This window comes from Rhamphochromis sp. 'chilingali' (assembly GCF_963969265.1).
Source record: "Rhamphochromis sp. 'chilingali' genome assembly, chromosome: 22".
Taxonomy (NCBI): domain Eukaryota; kingdom Metazoa; phylum Chordata; class Actinopteri; order Cichliformes; family Cichlidae; genus Rhamphochromis; species Rhamphochromis sp. 'chilingali'.
In genome coordinates this window covers 19,891,281-19,909,685 of record NC_137950.1, presented here as the reverse complement: position 1 = coordinate 19,909,685, position 18,405 = coordinate 19,891,281, and the positions used below count along the sequence as shown (strand labels likewise).

At 38.7% G+C, this 18,405-nt stretch overlaps 2 protein-coding genes across 4 annotated transcripts in view; both read left to right on the top strand.

Moving 5' to 3' along the window:
- Positions 1-26: 26 nt before the first annotated feature.
- Positions 27-14,978, top strand: ascc1 (activating signal cointegrator 1 complex subunit 1). Of its 3 annotated transcripts, none has more exons than XM_080873747.1 (10): positions 27-361; positions 481-583; positions 708-805; positions 901-1,079; positions 1,193-1,326; positions 3,072-3,191; positions 3,302-3,426; positions 4,046-4,119; positions 6,337-6,481; positions 8,415-13,915. In XM_080873747.1, exons 1-9 carry the CDS (start codon positions 247-249, stop codon positions 6,451-6,453), a joined length of 1,065 nt encoding a protein of 354 aa, XP_080729873.1. In that variant the 5' UTR covers positions 27-246; the 3' UTR covers positions 6,454-6,481; positions 8,415-13,915. The 3 variants fall into 3 exon arrangements, with proteins under 3 accessions (XP_080729873.1, XP_080729874.1, XP_080729872.1); XM_080873748.1 differs by lacking the exon at positions 8,415-13,915 and adding an exon at positions 7,341-8,404; XM_080873746.1 differs by lacking the exon at positions 8,415-13,915 and adding an exon at positions 14,766-14,978 and having other exon boundaries at positions 28-361.
- Positions 14,979-18,101: 3,123 nt separating this feature from the next.
- LOC308391072 (testican-2) overlaps positions 18,102-18,405 on the top strand; it is a 55,105-nt gene continuing 54,801 nt past the window's right edge. Inside the window, exon 1 of the mRNA XM_080873512.1 lies at positions 18,102-18,373. Within this exon, the coding sequence (XP_080729638.1) occupies positions 18,197-18,373 (177 nt within the window). The 5' untranslated portion in view covers positions 18,102-18,196. The remainder of the gene's footprint in view (positions 18,374-18,405) is intronic.

Here is an 18,405-nt window from a genome sequence, read left to right as displayed (position 1 = left end):
GTAGATCTGTTAACACATTTTCCGACACATTTAAAACGTCAATAACCAGGACAGTTCCAACTAGCTAGCTAAATAAGTTTTGAAAGACAGACTTTGTTATTTTATACAATTTTCACTTAGCTGACAAGCTAGTATATTATCTATTAAGTGTTTTTGACGTCACCAAAAGTCACCTCAGTATCGCCTGAACCGTCGTTTCTGTTGTCAGATTTGCACAGGTTTGCTAACACTAGCTAGTTTACCAGTATGGATGTCTTACGTCCTCCTCTTATAAATATAAATGGAAGAATATACCGCAGGAATATAATTAAGGAAGAGCATTATGAGGAAGAGGAAGAGTTTTCTTACATGGGACCACCAGGTAAGTCGAGAACTATCCGCTAACAGGTAAAATACATGTTTGTAAGAAGCTCCAGATAATGCTTTCAGATTTTAGCACAGTTTCTTTTTAAAAATGTGAGTATATTTCTGTGTTTCTAGATGATGAAGAGCTTGGAGAAGATGAAACCTGTGATACCCACTTAATTGAACAGAGTGATAAAGGATATCGCTGTGCCATCGATGTCCCAAGTGTTCTTTACAAGTGTGTCATCAACAGTAGACCTTGCTTTGGTTGTCCTTAACCTTTCACTTTCTGAAAATAATACAAGATTCTGTAAGCAGCATAACGTCTGTCTGTGTTTCTCTGTTTTCTTTGTGTTCTGTAGATACATCATTGGGAAAAAAGGAGAAACGCGTAAACGTCTGGAGTTTGACACAAAGACGTCTATTAACATCCCAAAACAAGGAGTGGAAGGGCAGATTGGTGGGGACTAAGGGCAAATGTCACTTAAAAACTGAACAGAGAGCAAAAGATATTTCCCTTCACTCATTTCCCTCCACTCTCTCATTGTGTAACAGTCATTACAGGTTCCACCAAAACTGCAGTTTCATCTGCTGTCACTCGGGTGGAGGTCCTTGTTGAGAATTTCCGGAGGAAGCAGCCCTTCACACACTTTTTGTCATTCCCTTTAAACGACTCAAAAATTCAAGAGGGATTCCTGAGATTTAAAGATGAGGTTTTGAAGCAATGTTCACAGGTATCTTCTGTAAAAAGGAACCAAAATATAACTGGTGATAGTGAGGGGCAGTTATGGCAATGTATTGCTTAAGGAGAGCATTTTACACCATTAACAAATTCCATGTTCTGTAGGATCATGGAGTAGAGGAAAGCATATTTCAGAACCCTGCAAAGCTCCACTTGACCATTGGCACCTTGGCTCTGTTAAATGAAATGGAAGTGAGAAAAGCATGTGAACATCTCCAAGAGTGTCAAAACTTCATCAGGTAAGGCTCGAACAAGGTTATTGCATTATACAAAGCACTTAATGATTTTGGTGTATGACTACAAAAGAAATTGCACTGTGAAACAGAATGAAATGTTAAACATAAGCGATCTAAAAATAAGTAAATAAAATAAGAGCAGTAAAAAAAAAAATGTATATGTCAAACAATCACTGACTGAAAAATACTAACATTATAAAATGAAACACAAAATTATAAATTATACAACAATCAGTAAAATAATCCTAATAAAATAATGTCACACTAGTTTATAGATTTAAAGAGCCAAAACAATAAAATTGCAAAACAAAGTAATGTTTAACCTTCCTAATGAAAATCCAGGGTAAAGTTTAAAGATTTCAACATTTCCAGCTGCTGTTCCATTGCAAAAAAACTAAAAGCTGCCTCCCTTAAAGCTTTTGCTGTGCACTTAGGATCGACTAGCAGAATCCTGCTCGAGAACCTATTTGTTCATATTGGTTCATATTTTCAAAACTTATGTGGTTCTTTAAAAAAGGAGAAAAATCATTTAAAAATCATCTGTAACTGTCAGTCTTATGGGTTGGTAAAAATGTTTTGTTCATTGGTGTATGCTTATACATCAGTTATTAGTTACACCTTTCAAGCATCCTTTTTTGTTTTCAGAGTGGCCTCTGAAAGCAAAAAAGTGGCCTTCTTCATGACGTTGATTCAACAAGGTGTTGACAACATTCCTCTGACATTGTGGTCCAGTTGCTGCAGATTTGTCAGCTGCACATTTATGAGAATCCATCATTCTACCCAAAATGGTGAAATGGTAAATGGCCTGTATTTGTATAGCGCTTTACTAGTCCCTAAGTACCCCAAAGCGCTTTACACATTCAGTCAGCCACCCATTCACACACACATTCACACACTGCTGATGGCAAGGTACATTGTAGCCACAGCCGGCCTGGGGAGCACTGACAGAGGCGAGGCAAAAGAGGCAAAAGAGTTTTATTGAATTGGGTTCTATTGACTTTGGAGGGCAGTGGAATACAGTGAACTCAACTTTGTGAAACCAGTTTGAGATGATCAAGCTTTGTGACATGATTCATTATCCTGCTGGAAACAGTCAGCAGAAGATGGGTACACTGTCTAATAAAGGAATGGACATGGTCAGTAGCAATTCTCAGATTGGTACTAATGGACCCAAAACGTGCCAAGAAAACAGTAGCCAAACCACTACACCATCACCAGCCACTGTATACAAAGCAAAATTGATCCATGCTTTCATTTTATTTACTCTGATTTGAATGTCGCTGGACTCCTCAGACCAGGCAACATTTGTAACATTTTGTTGAGCACATGCGAATTGTGGCCTCAATTTCTCGCTTTTAGCTGACAGGAGTGGCACCCAGTGTGCTCTTCTGCGGTTGTGCATTCAGACATGCTCTCGGCATTGCTTGGTTGTAACTAGTGGTTATTTAAGTTACTGTTTCCTTGCTGTCAGCTTGTAGCAATCTGGCCATTCTCCTCTGACCTCAGGTATTGACAGGAAATCTTTATGTAAATTCAGTGAGTTATGAATGCAGTGTGTGGATTGAATTGTTGCATCGTTGTTAACTTTCTGACCAAGTATCTCCAGCCTTATTTCTGAATAGGAGAACCTGTGTCACTGTACTTTACTACCTTGATTAGCTGTTTACATACCCAGACAGTTTCACTTATTTAAAAAAATACAGTTTGTGTTACACTACAATGGTTTTCTTTGTCTGATTTTTCATTAGAGACATCACTGAAGGAAAACCTCTCCCACTGGAGGTGACAGGCATAGAGTACATGAATGATGACCCAGCAGTGGTGGATGTTTTGTATGTGAAGGTCAATGTTCGAGATGGATCTGACAGGTTAGTACATCAGTGAATAGTTAAATAACAACATTACAAATATCCAACATTTTACTGTTTTAACTTTATTTCTTTAATCTCTGTTCTATTTTAATGGAATCACATTATAGGTTGCAGGTGATTGCAGACAGACTGGTAGAGCATTTTGTCTCTGCAGGGCTGATGGTCCGAGAGTGGGACAGAGTAAAGCTACATGGTACTGTGATGAACACTCTGTTCAGAAAAGACTCCACAGGTAAAGACATAAACACACACATGCCAGCCTAACTCGCACGAAGGCATAGTAGAGAAGTTATTGAACTGCTGGGATCGTATTGATTGCTGCCACCCAGTGGATGTTTGCCAATTTTCCCTCATTATCTTTTGGCTTGGAGTGTAGCTGCAGTGACGACAAAGCAGAGTCTTGACCAATTCTGACAACAAAATTGTGCAGAGAGGAATTGGGGAGGCAGTTCTCTGTTTGGCCACAGTTCTGTTTACGTGCACTGAGCTGCATGTTTTCCAAGTACTCTGACAAAAGCTTCATTCATTTTGGACATGGATCAAGTCCAGGAGCAGTTCTCAAATTTGTACTGGGCTTACCAGGAACACAACACAGAGACTGTGCCACTGCTGACCATGTTTACCGCCTTGTGGATAAGCCCTATTAAAATTTAGTTTTTTTTTCATCTTCTTAGTCCCTATTTCACAAACTAATTTTACTAACTAAATGTCCTTGATTTTGCTCGTACTGTTGTAAAGCCACTGACAGGTTCAAGTAAACATGTTAGTTTATCACTGAGATAACATATCTGTATCTGTGTGTTCTGTGCTTTATTGATCAGCTTGTTCTTTACACTCTCGTGTTTTTACAGTGGAAGATACAGGCGCAGCAGGACGTCAAACCGTCAATGAAAGAGAGGCTTTTGATGCCAAAAACATACTAAAGGTTAGTTGAAATTTACTACTGGATTGAGACACATACTCACTTCTTGACTGCAGTTAATAACAATATGGTAGGCAACAGCACTGGGCGGGATGGAGGTGCAGTGGTTAGTAGTGCCAACGCCACAGTAAGACAGGTGCTAGCTTGAGTCTCCTTGACTCCTGAGGCTTCCTTGTGGCATATGCATGTTCTCCTTGTGCTTTTCTCTGGGGTCTTTGGCTTCCTCCCACAGTAAAAATTGTTTTGGGTGGTCAAAAAGCCTAGATAAGTGCTATATAAAAGCCAGTCCATTCAAAAAAACATTTTACTGTAATGGCACAATATGCATAGTTTCAATTGGGGAAAAAATAAAATACAGTGTTAGAATTTTGTGTATATACTAATTGGGAAAATGTATAAAAACTCTAAAATGCATAAATAAATAAATACAAATGCATCTTAATTGCTATGTTCAGGAGCTTGCAGCAATATTACACTATCCAATTGATGCAACATTGTTTTTGTTTAAAGTATATTGTGTATAGATTTTCCAGCTGTGGTTGACTTGTCCATAGCTCGTCCCATGTGATCTTGTCAGTTAATTGCTTCTTTGCTCTTTTAGTGAAAAAAACATGAAAATTGAGAGTATTGTATTGATTTTTGGTTCTGATTTACATTTATCTTCTTTAGGGAAAAGGTGTTTTCATTTCACCTGGGACAAATCAATTATGTTCTCACATTAGTTGTGATACGAGCTATGTAATTTAACGTTAAACCACCTGACCTGCTTCACAGCAGTCCAGGCTCAAATCGTGTTTAGTTATGACTTCATGTCCAGTTGGGAAACACTGATGCACTCTTGTTTTGCCACCTTGAAACTGAACCAGTAATAACAATTACCTCATGTGCTTCTCCTAGTGTGATATGTCAAAATTGGTTCCCCCCACCTATTTTTTTTGTGTCACAGCTGTAGACCTTTTATATTAAAAGAGGAGTGAGCCTCAGGTCTGAAAAGTGAAGCCAACCTCGACTAGCTTGTAATTTTTAAAGGGGATTTGAGCAGTAGTTATTCAGGGTTTCTGATTGTCCTTCAAAGTTTTTTTTGGACATTGGCTATATAGGAATTTTGTTAAGCTACTTAACACTGACCTATGATTCAATCATAAAAGAGGTTCAAGGAATGAACAAGTGCTGCCTACACATAACAACCAATATTCAATTGTGTCTTTAGGCACTTTGTTAGAAATTGCTTCTCGTAAAAACACATTATTTGTTCCAATTTCTTTAATTCAGTCTATGAAAAATTCTAAAAATAACAGTTTGACAGGCATAAAATAATATTTTGTACCAGCAAGGTGGTTCCCAGTTAGGTACTAGCCAAAAACCTAGCATATCTCTGCCTGGTAAGCAGTGTGTCCTTAAAGAATCTTAAGAAAACTGGACAAAGTGAACAAAATAAGACGTGACAGGCCTAAAAAAGTGTCTGCAGCAGACACTGAACACTACATGAAAGTGACACTTTTCAAAAAAACAACTTGCCAAAATTCTAAAGTTGAGGCTTCAAAGTGAGCCCACAAATTAATGTGTGTTTCTATGTCCATCATTTATATACAGTCTGTGCTGACTGACTACTGAAAACCTGCTATTTTGGCAGAAATATTAGGGAACACTACTTAAGAATGTACTTTATTAGCAGTTGTTATTTTTGGTTAAAAAATAAATAAATCAATAAAAATAACGCACCAGTACAGCTCAAAGACTCTTGGTTGTTTGTGTTGTTTAAAAAAAAAAAACACTTGTCAGAGTCAGGTTGCAAAAATCTTCCTGGTGGAGTTTTGACAACTGAAATGCGACACTGGAGATGAAAAGCTCTGACATTCACCTTCCCCTCCTCTACAGAGAAGGTCTTTGTTTGAATAACAACATTGGTTGCTGCTGTTTTTTTTTTCCTCTGGAAGTGACACAAAGGTAGCAGGCAAACACTCAGCCACCTATAAATATGATAATACCATGTTTGCGACAGCTTACCTTGTTTTCACAATAGAATTTGACAAGCAGTTTTTAACTTTCTAACACAGTGCTGACTGTTTGATGTCAACACAAGTTGTCCTGGTTTGTTGTTTCACACGGTTGTCTGAAATAGTCTTGACTGTATGTATGTAAGTATGGATGGATGGATGGATGGATGGATGGATTGATTGATTGTTACAAGTTTATGAATTTAATGTGTTTTCATTACAGAAATTTGATGCTTATTGTTTTGGAGAGTTTGAGCTGAATACTGTCCAGCTGTCCCAGAGATATTCAACAGACTGCACTGGATACTACAGCTCTGCAGGGAGCATCAGCTTGTCTTGAGCTCATGCAAGAGTGAGCATATACTGAGGTGGGAAAATTAATAAAGTTTATAGCTTTGAGAGCACTGCAGCATTCGTGATAGTTCTGTCCAGTAGGTGGCAGCATAGATTGAGTCATTTGGCTGTTAACAGAGAGGTGGAGATTGGGTCATGGTTATCCCTTTAATAGAGAAGAATAAAAAATATTAGATGTACTTTGTAAACCACAGTGCCCAAATGAAACATAGAAATCTAGTTAAATGGAATTTTCAGATACTTGTTTTTATTTAGTTTTTAGTTTTATTCCACATTTTTTTGGCCTGGTATATTTATCTGACAAGTATTTGAAGATAAGATTATACATTAAAACATTTGCTCTTTCATGTATTCCTAAGGACTAAAAAGCTCATAAAATGTATACAATTTTAATAACTTTTATATTTATATCAAATGAAACAGAAAGTTACAGGAAGAAGACACTCTTATAATCCTGATCATTGTAAAAATGAATAGTTTATGAAAATTAATAGGCAATTTGCAGTTACTTCAGCTATTTCTGTAATGGCCAAAGTAGCTACAACAGTAGCTGGCTGCTGTCAGCAGGATAGTGCATAGTTTATACTGCTGTAGTGAATCTACATAGAGCCAGTGACGTACCCTATGGAAGTGGCCAGTGCTGTTGCCAACATTTCTATCTGTATTGGCTTTGTCGACGGGGATGTGTAGTTATATCCCTAGGGAGGTGCATATCAGGTTACAGTGTAGGGTTAGAGAAGGGTTTGTTGTTACAAAATACCTATGGTGTTGATTTTACACAGAAATATAAATACCAAATTGTGCCATGCCACAAAGCTCAAAACATCTTAGTGGTTTCTTAAACATGACAGTGAGTTCACTGTTTTCACACAGTGACCACAGTCACCAGATCTCAGTCCAATAGAGGACCTCTGGGATGTGATGGAAAGGAAGATTGGCATCAAGTATATGCAGTCTGTATCACCTGCCTGATGCTGTCAAGTCAATGTGGACCATAATCTTTGAGGAATGTTTCCAGCAGCACAGTAACAATTTCATCTAAATATTTGGCTTAAACAATTTACAATCTTTGCATCTTGTTCATGTTTACACTTTACACAGCATCCCAATAGATTCAAATGCAGATCTTCTGCCAAACTGGCTTCTATAGCTGTCCAAACACTGGTTGAATTTCATGCTGCTCTAATCTCTTGCTTGCAGTACTCTAGGTCATAGCCATGATTTACACCTTTCCTTTCATCCTTTCAACGCACTGCCTCATGAAAGTATGAATGCATCACCGATATGATCTTTCAGACCTTTTTTTCTCCTCCAGCTTTTTTTTTTCCATCATTTTTCTTTAAATCTTTGCCTTTCCCACATGAACCTTGTCTTCACTCCCGACTGTCAACAGTGTCAGTGAATACAGACACTTGCTTTTGCCGTCACAGCCTTTTTTTTATTTTCGCTTTCCCCTCAGCTGGCAATGCTCTCTGCTTGGAATGCAGGAGGGTGATTGCCAGGCAGCCAAAAGTTACACTGATAAAAACAAAGGGGTCTTTTTGTTTGTCAGCTTTGCAACCCTGTCCTATCCACCCTCCCATCCCAGCAGTGGCATGATTTTCTTTTCTTCTCTTTTTTCTTGAAGCTGCTTGCACAGATTCCATGCAGATTTTGTTATTGGATATAGACTAGCCAGCTGAGCTGCCCATACCCTCACTATTTCATTGTCTTGGAGTGGGATCTTTTCCGACCTAGGACCTGGGACCTAATTAATCATGCCCAGAGCTCTTGACAGCATGCTTTTTAGTGGGTCAGGATTGCATCCAACGTAAAAGCACTCCAGCTAATAACAGAATTCTGACACTTGCCAATACTATTGCTCCTAAGCACAAAAAGAAAGCATCACAAGGCAATTGAAATTTGATTGAATTCATTGAGACTATGCCTCTGTTTTTCTTTTGGCAGGGACATGATTGAGGATGTTTTGCACAGATGTCCGCATTAATGATTATACTGAAAACACATGAGGAAACATACGTCATCCGTAGACACGGACTCTGAAGACAGATACGATTTGTCCTGAGACTTAATATAACGCATTCAGACTGACTGTTTATTTAAATGGCCATATGTCTTCTTAGCTGTATAGATCGGGAGCATATTGGATTATGGCTGCAATGAAGGAATAATTTCTCACTATCAGACATTCATATTGTCTTGATAAATTGGTTAATTATCTATGAAATGTCAGGAAATTTGGAAACATGGGTAACATTTAGGATGCCAGATTTAACATTGATAAGTTGGAAGCAAACATTTAGTAAATGGTTTTTGAAACTGTAATTTAGTTTTAATTAAGTTAAAGGCTTCGTGTTTAATATTTAATAAATTTTCAGTCTGTTTTCAGCTATAAATGTGTCCAAGTAAGAATTTGCTCACAAAAAGATTGATAGATTGCTACATTGTATAGATTATTTAGCAAATGTTTTTTATGTCTGTTATTTATATAGATAGGACATAATATAAAAAGTTGCTGAAAAAATTATTACTACAGTCTGTCTTTAAATCACTTGATTTCTGTAAGGCTAAAGTCCCAAAAAGGCCTAGAAGACCGGTCAGTAAATCCCCTGCAACCGTCACTCTCTAGGGAAAAATGTATATCGACCAAGTCAAGGTTGGAGACAGTTGCTCGTTAAAACTGGTTGCAAGCAGTGAAAACTGTGACCAATTTCACCTTGTGTCTGCCAACAACCTCCAGGAAGCACTTGCCACCAGCCAAAGAATATACATTTTGCCCTAACCACCAGTGCTTGCCAGATGTTTGCCAATAGGTCTCTAGGACTGTGTGACAAGGGCCTAATGCTCCAATCAAACTAGGAAAAACAGTAGTTGAAGATCGTGGCATGATCATGACTACTCAGCCTGCGATGGTGACCAAATCTCCAACCACTCGCAGTCAGTTGTTCTCTTCAAAGAACCTTTGGTACATTAGGTTGGCGATAAAACGGCAATAACACAAAATCAGTCTGCTAAGAGTTTCTAATCTGTTGCAATTTTTTGCAAAGCTGTTGTCTACACACAGAGACAAACATATTAAACAGAAATATCTGAAACAATTGTTTCTTGACTGGACACAGTTACACATTTTTCAAAAACAGCCTTTATTGTACTGCTAACATTCCTAGTAATGCCCCATAAGGTCCTAGTCAGAAAAATAACTTTATTTTGGCTATGAAACCACATGTCATATTTCCTACACCATGACACCCTGTTGTCACAACGTAAGCAATTTTACGTTTCATCTGAGTGGTCAGAATGTCACGGCTTATCTGTAAACATAGTTAAATGTGGCTTTGCATGTCCGTGTGGGTGAGCTTGCTTACGCACTGCCCGACATACATAGTTTTTTCTGTCTCTGCCACATCCCTCTACCTAATTAGTCATCTCCGCAGTCCCTGCAGTGAGAACATCCAACTAGACCCTTAAGATTTCAAAACTAGCATGAGCCAATTTAAATAAGACTGATAAATGAGACCCCTGCGTGTGTTGGTGTTACCAGCGACCTCTTTCCCTTTGTGGATCTGCGTCTCTATTTCTAACGATCTAAAGGGACAGAGGAGATGGGATTTTAATTAAAACGTTACACATTTTAGCTGTTTATGCAGGCATGTGTGCATGTGCTTGTTTACATGCACTGATAAGCATTTAGAAGGGCGGTAAACGACACCCACTGAAAATGCGCCTTTGCAGTATAAAACAAGCTGATAAAACCTTATTTTCCAGCCAATTTGTTTTTGTGATTTTTAAAAGGATTGAAAGCAAAAGCAATCATTTCGTTGCGCCTGCAACACTTTTAGAACTTGCACTGAACTGTTCAGTAATAAGAAATTCATATCACATTTGGTAACTGAAGTCTTGTTATCTTGACCAAGTATTGTACCCCCCGCTCCCCCAACCCGATTTGCATAGTTAATTTCATGGCAATGTTCAAAGTAGCCTTTTTAAATGCAAAAGCCAGTTTTTAAATGGGTTTTACTTGATCACTGTCAGTTTTTTTTTTTTTTTTTTTGTTCTTTTCTTTTTAGTACATTTCGGATTTTGATATTCAGAGCCACACTTTGGAATTTTTCATAGGGTAATTAGAAATTAAGCTTTCTTTCCATATGGAAAGCGTTAACGTCTGCTGGGGGAAAAAATAGATTTTGGCTGACAGACATGACCTTTAATACAGTAGATATGTTTGATTTGCATGCTTGGAGTAACTAATGACATGCATCAAATCAATTAAGTGCCTAATTACTTTTTAAGGTCACAGTAAGGTTTGCTCAGTGTACACTCAGACTGATACAAATAATATTTTAAATCAAATATGACATATCGAAAGGTGGTTTGGGCCTTTTTGTGCCGTGTATTCCTCTAACACACTTGAATCCAGTTGTATGAACTTATTCACTTGTGTTCACGGGAAGTAGAAAGGTGCTCTATAAACAATCCTGCTAGACAAAACTGAAATTTCGAAACTGGATATCATTATGGGTGAAATATGACGGCGTGCCTTTTTTAAACTCTCTTATGTTTGACTCTCCAGTCGTGTGTCACCACCGACTGAATTTCACACTGATCACTCTGTCACTAATAGACGTAAACGGGGCCTTGATGGAGAGCCAAGGCTAGAGTATTTGAAATGTCTAATATGTGTCTCTAGCAAAAAGGCAGGTGATCCCTGCACCAGCTCTTTATCATTCAGAGTGCTGAGTCTGGAGGCTGCCTGCAGCTGTCCATGTCTGTTTACTGCTGGAGGCATTCACAGAGGGAGGGAAGGCAAAAAGCCTAAAGTGTTTGAACAGTAAGAAGTCATTCAGAGCTACTGTTTACTTTATGTACACTTAGCACTACAAGATTTTAAAATGGGGATTATCATCACCAGTTACATTCTGTTACTTAAAAAAAAAAATTATACTTTAAGCTATGAAATGTCAGGAATTGTTGAACATGTTGCATATAAGGACCCAAATTGCCTCTCAAAATCTAGATATGTTCCATTTACAGTAATATGAAAGAGAACAGTCATTAAATCCTCACATTTAAGAAGCAGTAGCTAGTGAACGTTTTGACATTTTTGTGTAGTAAATGATAAATGATGAAACGTTTGGCAAAGGACTAAATCTACCAGATGTTTGACAGATGTGTATACACAATCAGCAGACACGGTGGAGATGACCTGCTGAAGTTCAAACTGAGGATCAGAATGGGGAAGAAAGGTGATTTTAAGTTACTTTTCAGAAACTGCTGATCTGCTAGGATTTTTCTACACAAGCATCAGTAGTGTTTACAAAGGATAGTTTGAAAAAAAGATAAAGTATCTAGCAAGCAGCAGCTCTCAAAAATATCTTGTTGATGCCAGAGGTCAGAGGAGAATGAACTTACTGCTTCAAGCGATAGGAAGGCAACAGTAACTCAAATAACACTTGTTACAACCAAGCTATAAAGATGAATATCTCAGAATACACAACACCCCAAGCCTTGAAGCAGGTGGGCTACACCAACAGAAGACCATACCGGGTGTCACTCCTGTCACTTAAAAACAGGAAACAGAGGCTACAATTTACACAGGCTCACCAGAAGACTGGAAAAAATGTTGACTGGTGTGATGAGTCTCGATTTCTGCTACAACGCTTGGATGGTAGAGTTAAAATTAGGGGTAAACAACATAAAAGCATGAATCCATCCTACCTTGTATCAAAGGTTTGGGGAGGAGGTGGTGGTGTAATTGTGTGCCAGATATTTTCTTGGTACACTTTGTGCCTTTTGTCTACTTACCGTGTCCATCTTGTCTTCCGAATGTTACTTCCAGCAGGATAACACACCACTCCACAAAGCTCAAAATGATCTCAATGTTTCTTGAACATAACAGTGACTTATCTGTGTACAAATGGCCTCTACAGTTACCAGATCTCTATCTAATAGAGCAGTTTTGAATATGTGATGCTATTATGTCAACATTGACCAAAATCTCTGAGGAATGTTTTTAGCAACTTTTCGAAGTCTAGCCACAAAGAATTAAGGCAATTGTTAAGGCAGAAGGGGGTCCAGTAAAGTATTAATACTGGGTTGACTGGTGACTGGAGTACTTGTGACCTTCTTCTTCTTTTAAGATGTGCAGCCCAGTGCTTCATGGTCTATTTTTATGAATGATTTTTGAATGAATATATCTGCATATTAGGCCAGGAAGGAACAATGAAAGCACTAAGAGTCAAAGGAAACTGTAAGGTGGTGTTTCATAAAATCAAAAATGCTCAAGGTTGCTAAACTGTTCCGGAGAGCACTGCAGAGGTGGGTGAGTGCTGTTACTGTATCACTAGAGCTGCTTTACAGAACTAAATAATGTAATAACACAAGCACAGATGATGGTCAACACTCTTATTTCAGCACTAAATGCGAAGGATGCTTATACAAAAGTTATAAATGTTGTGTCATCTGTTTATCACGCAATGTGAAATTCCTTAGTGCATCACTTAATACTCAATTGTTTTTTTTACTGTTAGTATATAAAAGTGCAGCTGATGGGGATTTGTTATTTATAATAGCCGGTATAAGCTTAATAATACTGAGTAAAAATGAAACCCTGTACTGAGACCGAACGTGTCACAGTTCAGAGTATTTGCCATCTTCTGTTTATTGTGCACGTTTAATTGAAAAAGGTGCTACACTCTCTTCCACCTCTGCAGCAGCTGCCTGCAATGGAAAACAGCAGCTTTCAGTACTTGCCAGGAAAAGGCAAACTGCTGTCAGACTGCTCTCAACTAACTTTGCACTTTTAATAGCTGAGTGACCCAGTTTGAATCCTATTGAATTAAATCTATACACATTTATAGCAGCTCTACTTACAGCTGTAAGTCACTAAGGATTACTTATTAAATGTCTCCCCGTGTGGTTTATTTTCTCAAAATATCTTCTTTTGATGGGATTTCCTGTCCATGATCCTGTTTACAGGCTATTTGCTTTTTTTTTCTTCTTCACCGTGTCGTTGGGTACCTCCAACTGGACATACACAATTCACACACACACACAAAAACAACCACAGAGGGGACCTTTGTAAGAAAACAAGTAGTTTGTTACTTTATCAATATTTCATGCCTTAATGCCCTTTACTGTGGTGTTAGGGTCCCTTTTTTATTTTTATTTTCTGTACATTTGTATTGCATAATTGCATATGGGCATGAAGTAACTGACTTAGAAAGTCACCTGTACAGTAGTGTGCAAAAGTCTTGAACCACCCATCATTTCTTTATATTTTGCTTCCAAGGAGAACTATCTTGTATTTTTTTTTTTAAAGTGGTCGTGAGCAAGGGTTCTCCAGGATCTCGGAAGGTCTTTCAAAGTTTTTCTTTGGACATCGGCTGCTTTTTAAGCAACTTAATGCTCACCTATGAATCATTCAAGGGTAAAAGAGCAATTTATTCAAGGGATGAGCCTGTATTGTCCACACATAACAGACAACTTGGCAATAAAAATACAGAATTTCTTTAATTGAATCAACAAATGCCAAAGGTAACACAGTTTGACAGGCAGACAGTTTTTGCACCAACAAGGTCACTCCCAAAGTGCTATTAACTGAAAACCTGCCGTATCTCAGCATGATGTGCAGTGAGTCCTTAAGCAATTTAAGGAAACTGGACAAGTGGAGGGTGGAAAAGAAGTGGCAGGTCTATATAACAATCTAGAGCAGATGAACAGTATCCAAAACTCATGTCCTTAAGAAACTGGAAAAGATCCAGCAAAGACCTGACACAGGACCTGAGAGGTGCATCTGACCCTGTTTGCCAAAATCTCATCGGAGAAGATGTCAGTGAAAGTGGCTGTCAAGAAGCCATTGTGTTGCCAGTGGCAACAGGTCTTGCTAAGTGACACATCCATATTTAAAATTTTTGCTTCAAATCGTCATCGCCATACATGGAAGTACAACACTGAGCGTGTAGAGCCATCCTTAAAACACAGTGGAGGCTCTATCATTGTCAGGCTGTACGGATGAATGGATTTATAAATGCAGAAAATAGTTTAATCAAACAATCATACCAAATACTGACTTTCAAGCTTGTTCAAATTGTATGTACGCTTGGACACATTTTAAAAAGTTGCTTCTCCCATTTTCTTAGGAAAATAAAAAGACTTTAAAAGGTGGCTCAAGACATCTGAGAATTTATAAGCAAGTAATGAAAGAAAATCAGCAGACTAATTTTTAGATGAACATAACGGTCAGTTGCAGCCCTGGTGGTGCTTTAAAGTACAAAATTCATCTCTGATTATGTGTTGCAGGTCTTTGATGAACACGACAGCAGGATTGGAAATGTTAAGAAATGCTCGCTGATGAAGAAGTTCTTTCCTGACAGCTGGACACGGACACGACGTTACAGCATCTTTCCTGAATCTTATGTTGAACTCATTTGGAAAATTAGGATTTTGGTTGTTTTCTCGTGCTGTATATTCTGTTTTGATTTGTCAGGAATAAACAAATGTCTTTTCCATCCAACCATTGCCTTCTGAAATGAATTGTTGTGTACCAGAAATTCCTGAAGTGATCTTTACGGAGCGGTTACATCACTTATAACAAATGTACATCTGTGATAAGGTCCAAAGCTCCTGTTGAGCTTCACAAGCTGTTTGTGAGACAGAAAAGAGACGCGTTGTTTACATTTGTGGATGGGAAATATTAACAGATAAGGAAGCCTTCAAGTTTTTTGCTGCATGGAGTCTTGCCTGATATTCAAATGAAGCTTCCCGTCCCTCTGCTCCTTTTGTGTAGACTGATTACACTCGGTGGAGGATTGATATGGTTTATCTGCCTAGAGAGGAGCAGGAGGAACCAATGCCATCAGCTAATCCCTTTACAATTAAAGGCACTCTTCCACAGCGTGACTCTTGATGTGTAGAAGAAGATGTTAAACAAGTTGCATGGAGCTGCTTTTATGTTTAAGATGCAAGAGGCTTCACATTGTGCTTTTTGATATGTGTGATTATACATGTTTTGGTTAAATGAGCATGAATATTGTCATGTTAAGCACATTAAAGAGCATTGTAGTCTACTTTACCGTGAGCTCTGTTCTGTGAAAGGCTGTAATAGATGTGATTCGGCCATGTGTTGATGGCTCTGAATAACATAAAAGGGTTTATATACATACAGCATTGTCTTCTTGGTTGGTATATTTATTTTAAAGTGCCTCTTGTCATCAAAAATGACTATAAAACATCCAACAGCAATAAATATTTCTTGGCCACAGAAGGGTGTGAGAGCATGACACTTTGAGTTAACTAACATGATAATCTGAGGTGTTTCTTCACATCTGAGTAAGACATGTTTCTAAGTATTTGATTTTCAGAGAAGTAAAAACACTCGGACCCTGTGTTGCTACTCGTATATAGAAGAGCAGCACTCTTAAAAACTGTCTGCAATTAAAATAAATAAAATAAGGCTCTTTGGAGTCTTTTCCCTAAAGCCTGTTATCTGAACCAATGAACAGCTCTCATCAGCATGTTTTCTATTTGTTTTTTTCCCTTTCATTCACATTGAAGATTCCCATAGGAGACTTCCTTTGCAAGGATCCAAAGAGATGCTTCCAAATAACCTCTTAAATTAAAAACAAATCTTTAAAAGCTAATGGTGCAAAGCAGAATAGAGTCTTTAAATAATTCTAGGTGACCCAGATCAGCTGTGTAACCATTAATCTGCAGCACATTCATCCAGAAGTGAGTAATGACGACCTCTTGATTAATACATCATGTCCACCACCTTGTATTCCTGATGTGCGCAGCAGGCTGGCACTGTGGGACATTTCTCCTGTTGCCCTTGCATCGCAGTTCGCGAGCTCTGCACAGTCAGGAAAGCCTGCGACTGCCACATCAACTATTTTGATGGCAATGTCAGAGTTGGTTTGGCCTGCTAAGCAGCATCCCAGAAATGTGATCCTGCCCCCTGGCTACTCAGCCACGGACAATATTGGTAATCTTAAACATAAATGAATCTGAGCAGAGGGCTGGATTAGGTTTATCTTCATGGGGATGGGATGCACAGCAGAGGGAGCGAAGGAGGAGAGGGCATGCAGAGTTTAGGCAGCAGCAGGAATAACGTGGATAGACTTAAGATGATGTGCAGCTACAGCAGAACTAGAGGTCATAAAGAATGGGGGATAAAAGCCGCAACGCAACACATTTAAACTTGTTTCATTCCACAGTCCATCTTTACAACATCATTTGGTGCAGGCAGTCAAACCAATGAAAGTCTCAGCATTTCAACATCAGAAAGGTTGATTTATAATTATAGATTAAGCTACTAGGAAATCTATATGCACAACACAATAATGAGGCAGCTAGTGTTTCCCATGTGTTGCTGAAGGTATATAAAGTATATAAGTACGCTAACTCATAACTTCATAAAATCACTTTGGCAGCACAAATTGTTACATTACTCAATAACAGTTGAGCGTTTACTCAACACAGTTCAAAGAAATGTTAAATTTCCAGTGTACTGTATTACCAACCTGCCATAGCTAGCAAAGGCCCAGGCTCGTCTGCAAACTGGTTTGTGCTCATTGTCCATGTATCTGAGTCATCTTAGTCTGAGATTGTGGTTGTATCTTATATGGTCATCTCTGCACAGAAGCACCACCCATTTGCTGTTTTAACCTTCTGTCTGCAATGGGCAGCCAGTTAGAGGCAAGTTTTAAACAAAGCGTAGCCAAGACAAACTGTTTCACTCAAAGGCCTGTTCACTACACTTCTTGTCACTTTCATTTGCATCAAAGCAGATGAAATTGATTCACAGAGGTTTAAGCTTTCCAGGTGGACAGGCTGAGATGCCTGATGTTTAACTGACTGTGTGTTACGCTGTGATGATTGCTTCCTTCATTTGTTCTTGTCAGAGAGTTTGATAAAAACAATGGCACCAGTCTTCATTCTGTCAGTTAACTGAAAAGAGGGATACCCGGCACTGCTTACTAGCACCTTCACAAGTCAACATTTAATAAACTTGAAAACATCACATTCAGGTTTTGGGAAAAGGGAATAAGTTGCGAATCATGAAATTTTCTGTAATGACACATCCAATATAATACAATAAGCATTGTTTTGAGTCCATTTATATCTGATGTCACATTTTAGAGTGAGATAATATATGATTCTGACATTGGCATCCTCTCCCGGTGCTAATTTTAACATAAATGAAACCTCGGTTGATATGAGGCCGTTTGGGACTCTTCAGTGACCACTGGTAGTCCGAGGAACCATGTTGTGGGCACTAATTCCTTATAATATCAACTAAATTGCAGCAATTTTCCTCTCATTTCCTTTTCACTGTCTGAACCCAGCTGTAGGCGTAGGCTAAATGGCATTCTTCCAGAAAACATTTATTCTACTTGTATGATTCATTTACAGTGTGACTGTTAGGATTTCTGAGTGTGTGAGTGTGTGTTTGTGTGTGGGCTGAAAAAGTAAATCAAACAACAACAAGAAGACGCTGAAATAATGATTCAAAGTGAGCACAAATAAATGATTAGCGCAGGATCTAATCTCCCCTTTAACTCTCCTTCTCCCTCCCTCTCTCCCTCCCTCTCTCTCTCTTTCTCTCTCTCATTTCCATTCAGTCTGTTGAGGCAGCAGCAGCAGTCTCGTATGTGGCTCATTGGCTGGAGGACAGCGGCAGGAGCAGCAGCAGTAGCAAGAGGATACATCCCAGACCACACTGCCCGAGCACCATGGTGGCTGTGAGAATCATTGCTTGCCTGTGTCTGCTGGTGGGCGTCTCGCTCCAGGTGGACGTGAAAAGTGGGAAAGAGGCAGGAAAAGCCGGGAATTTCATGGAAGATGAGCAATGGCTGTCAACCATCTCCCAGTACAGCCGTAAGATCAAACACTGGAATCGCTTCAGAGACGTGAGTGTTGCATTTGGTGTAATTAACACAAG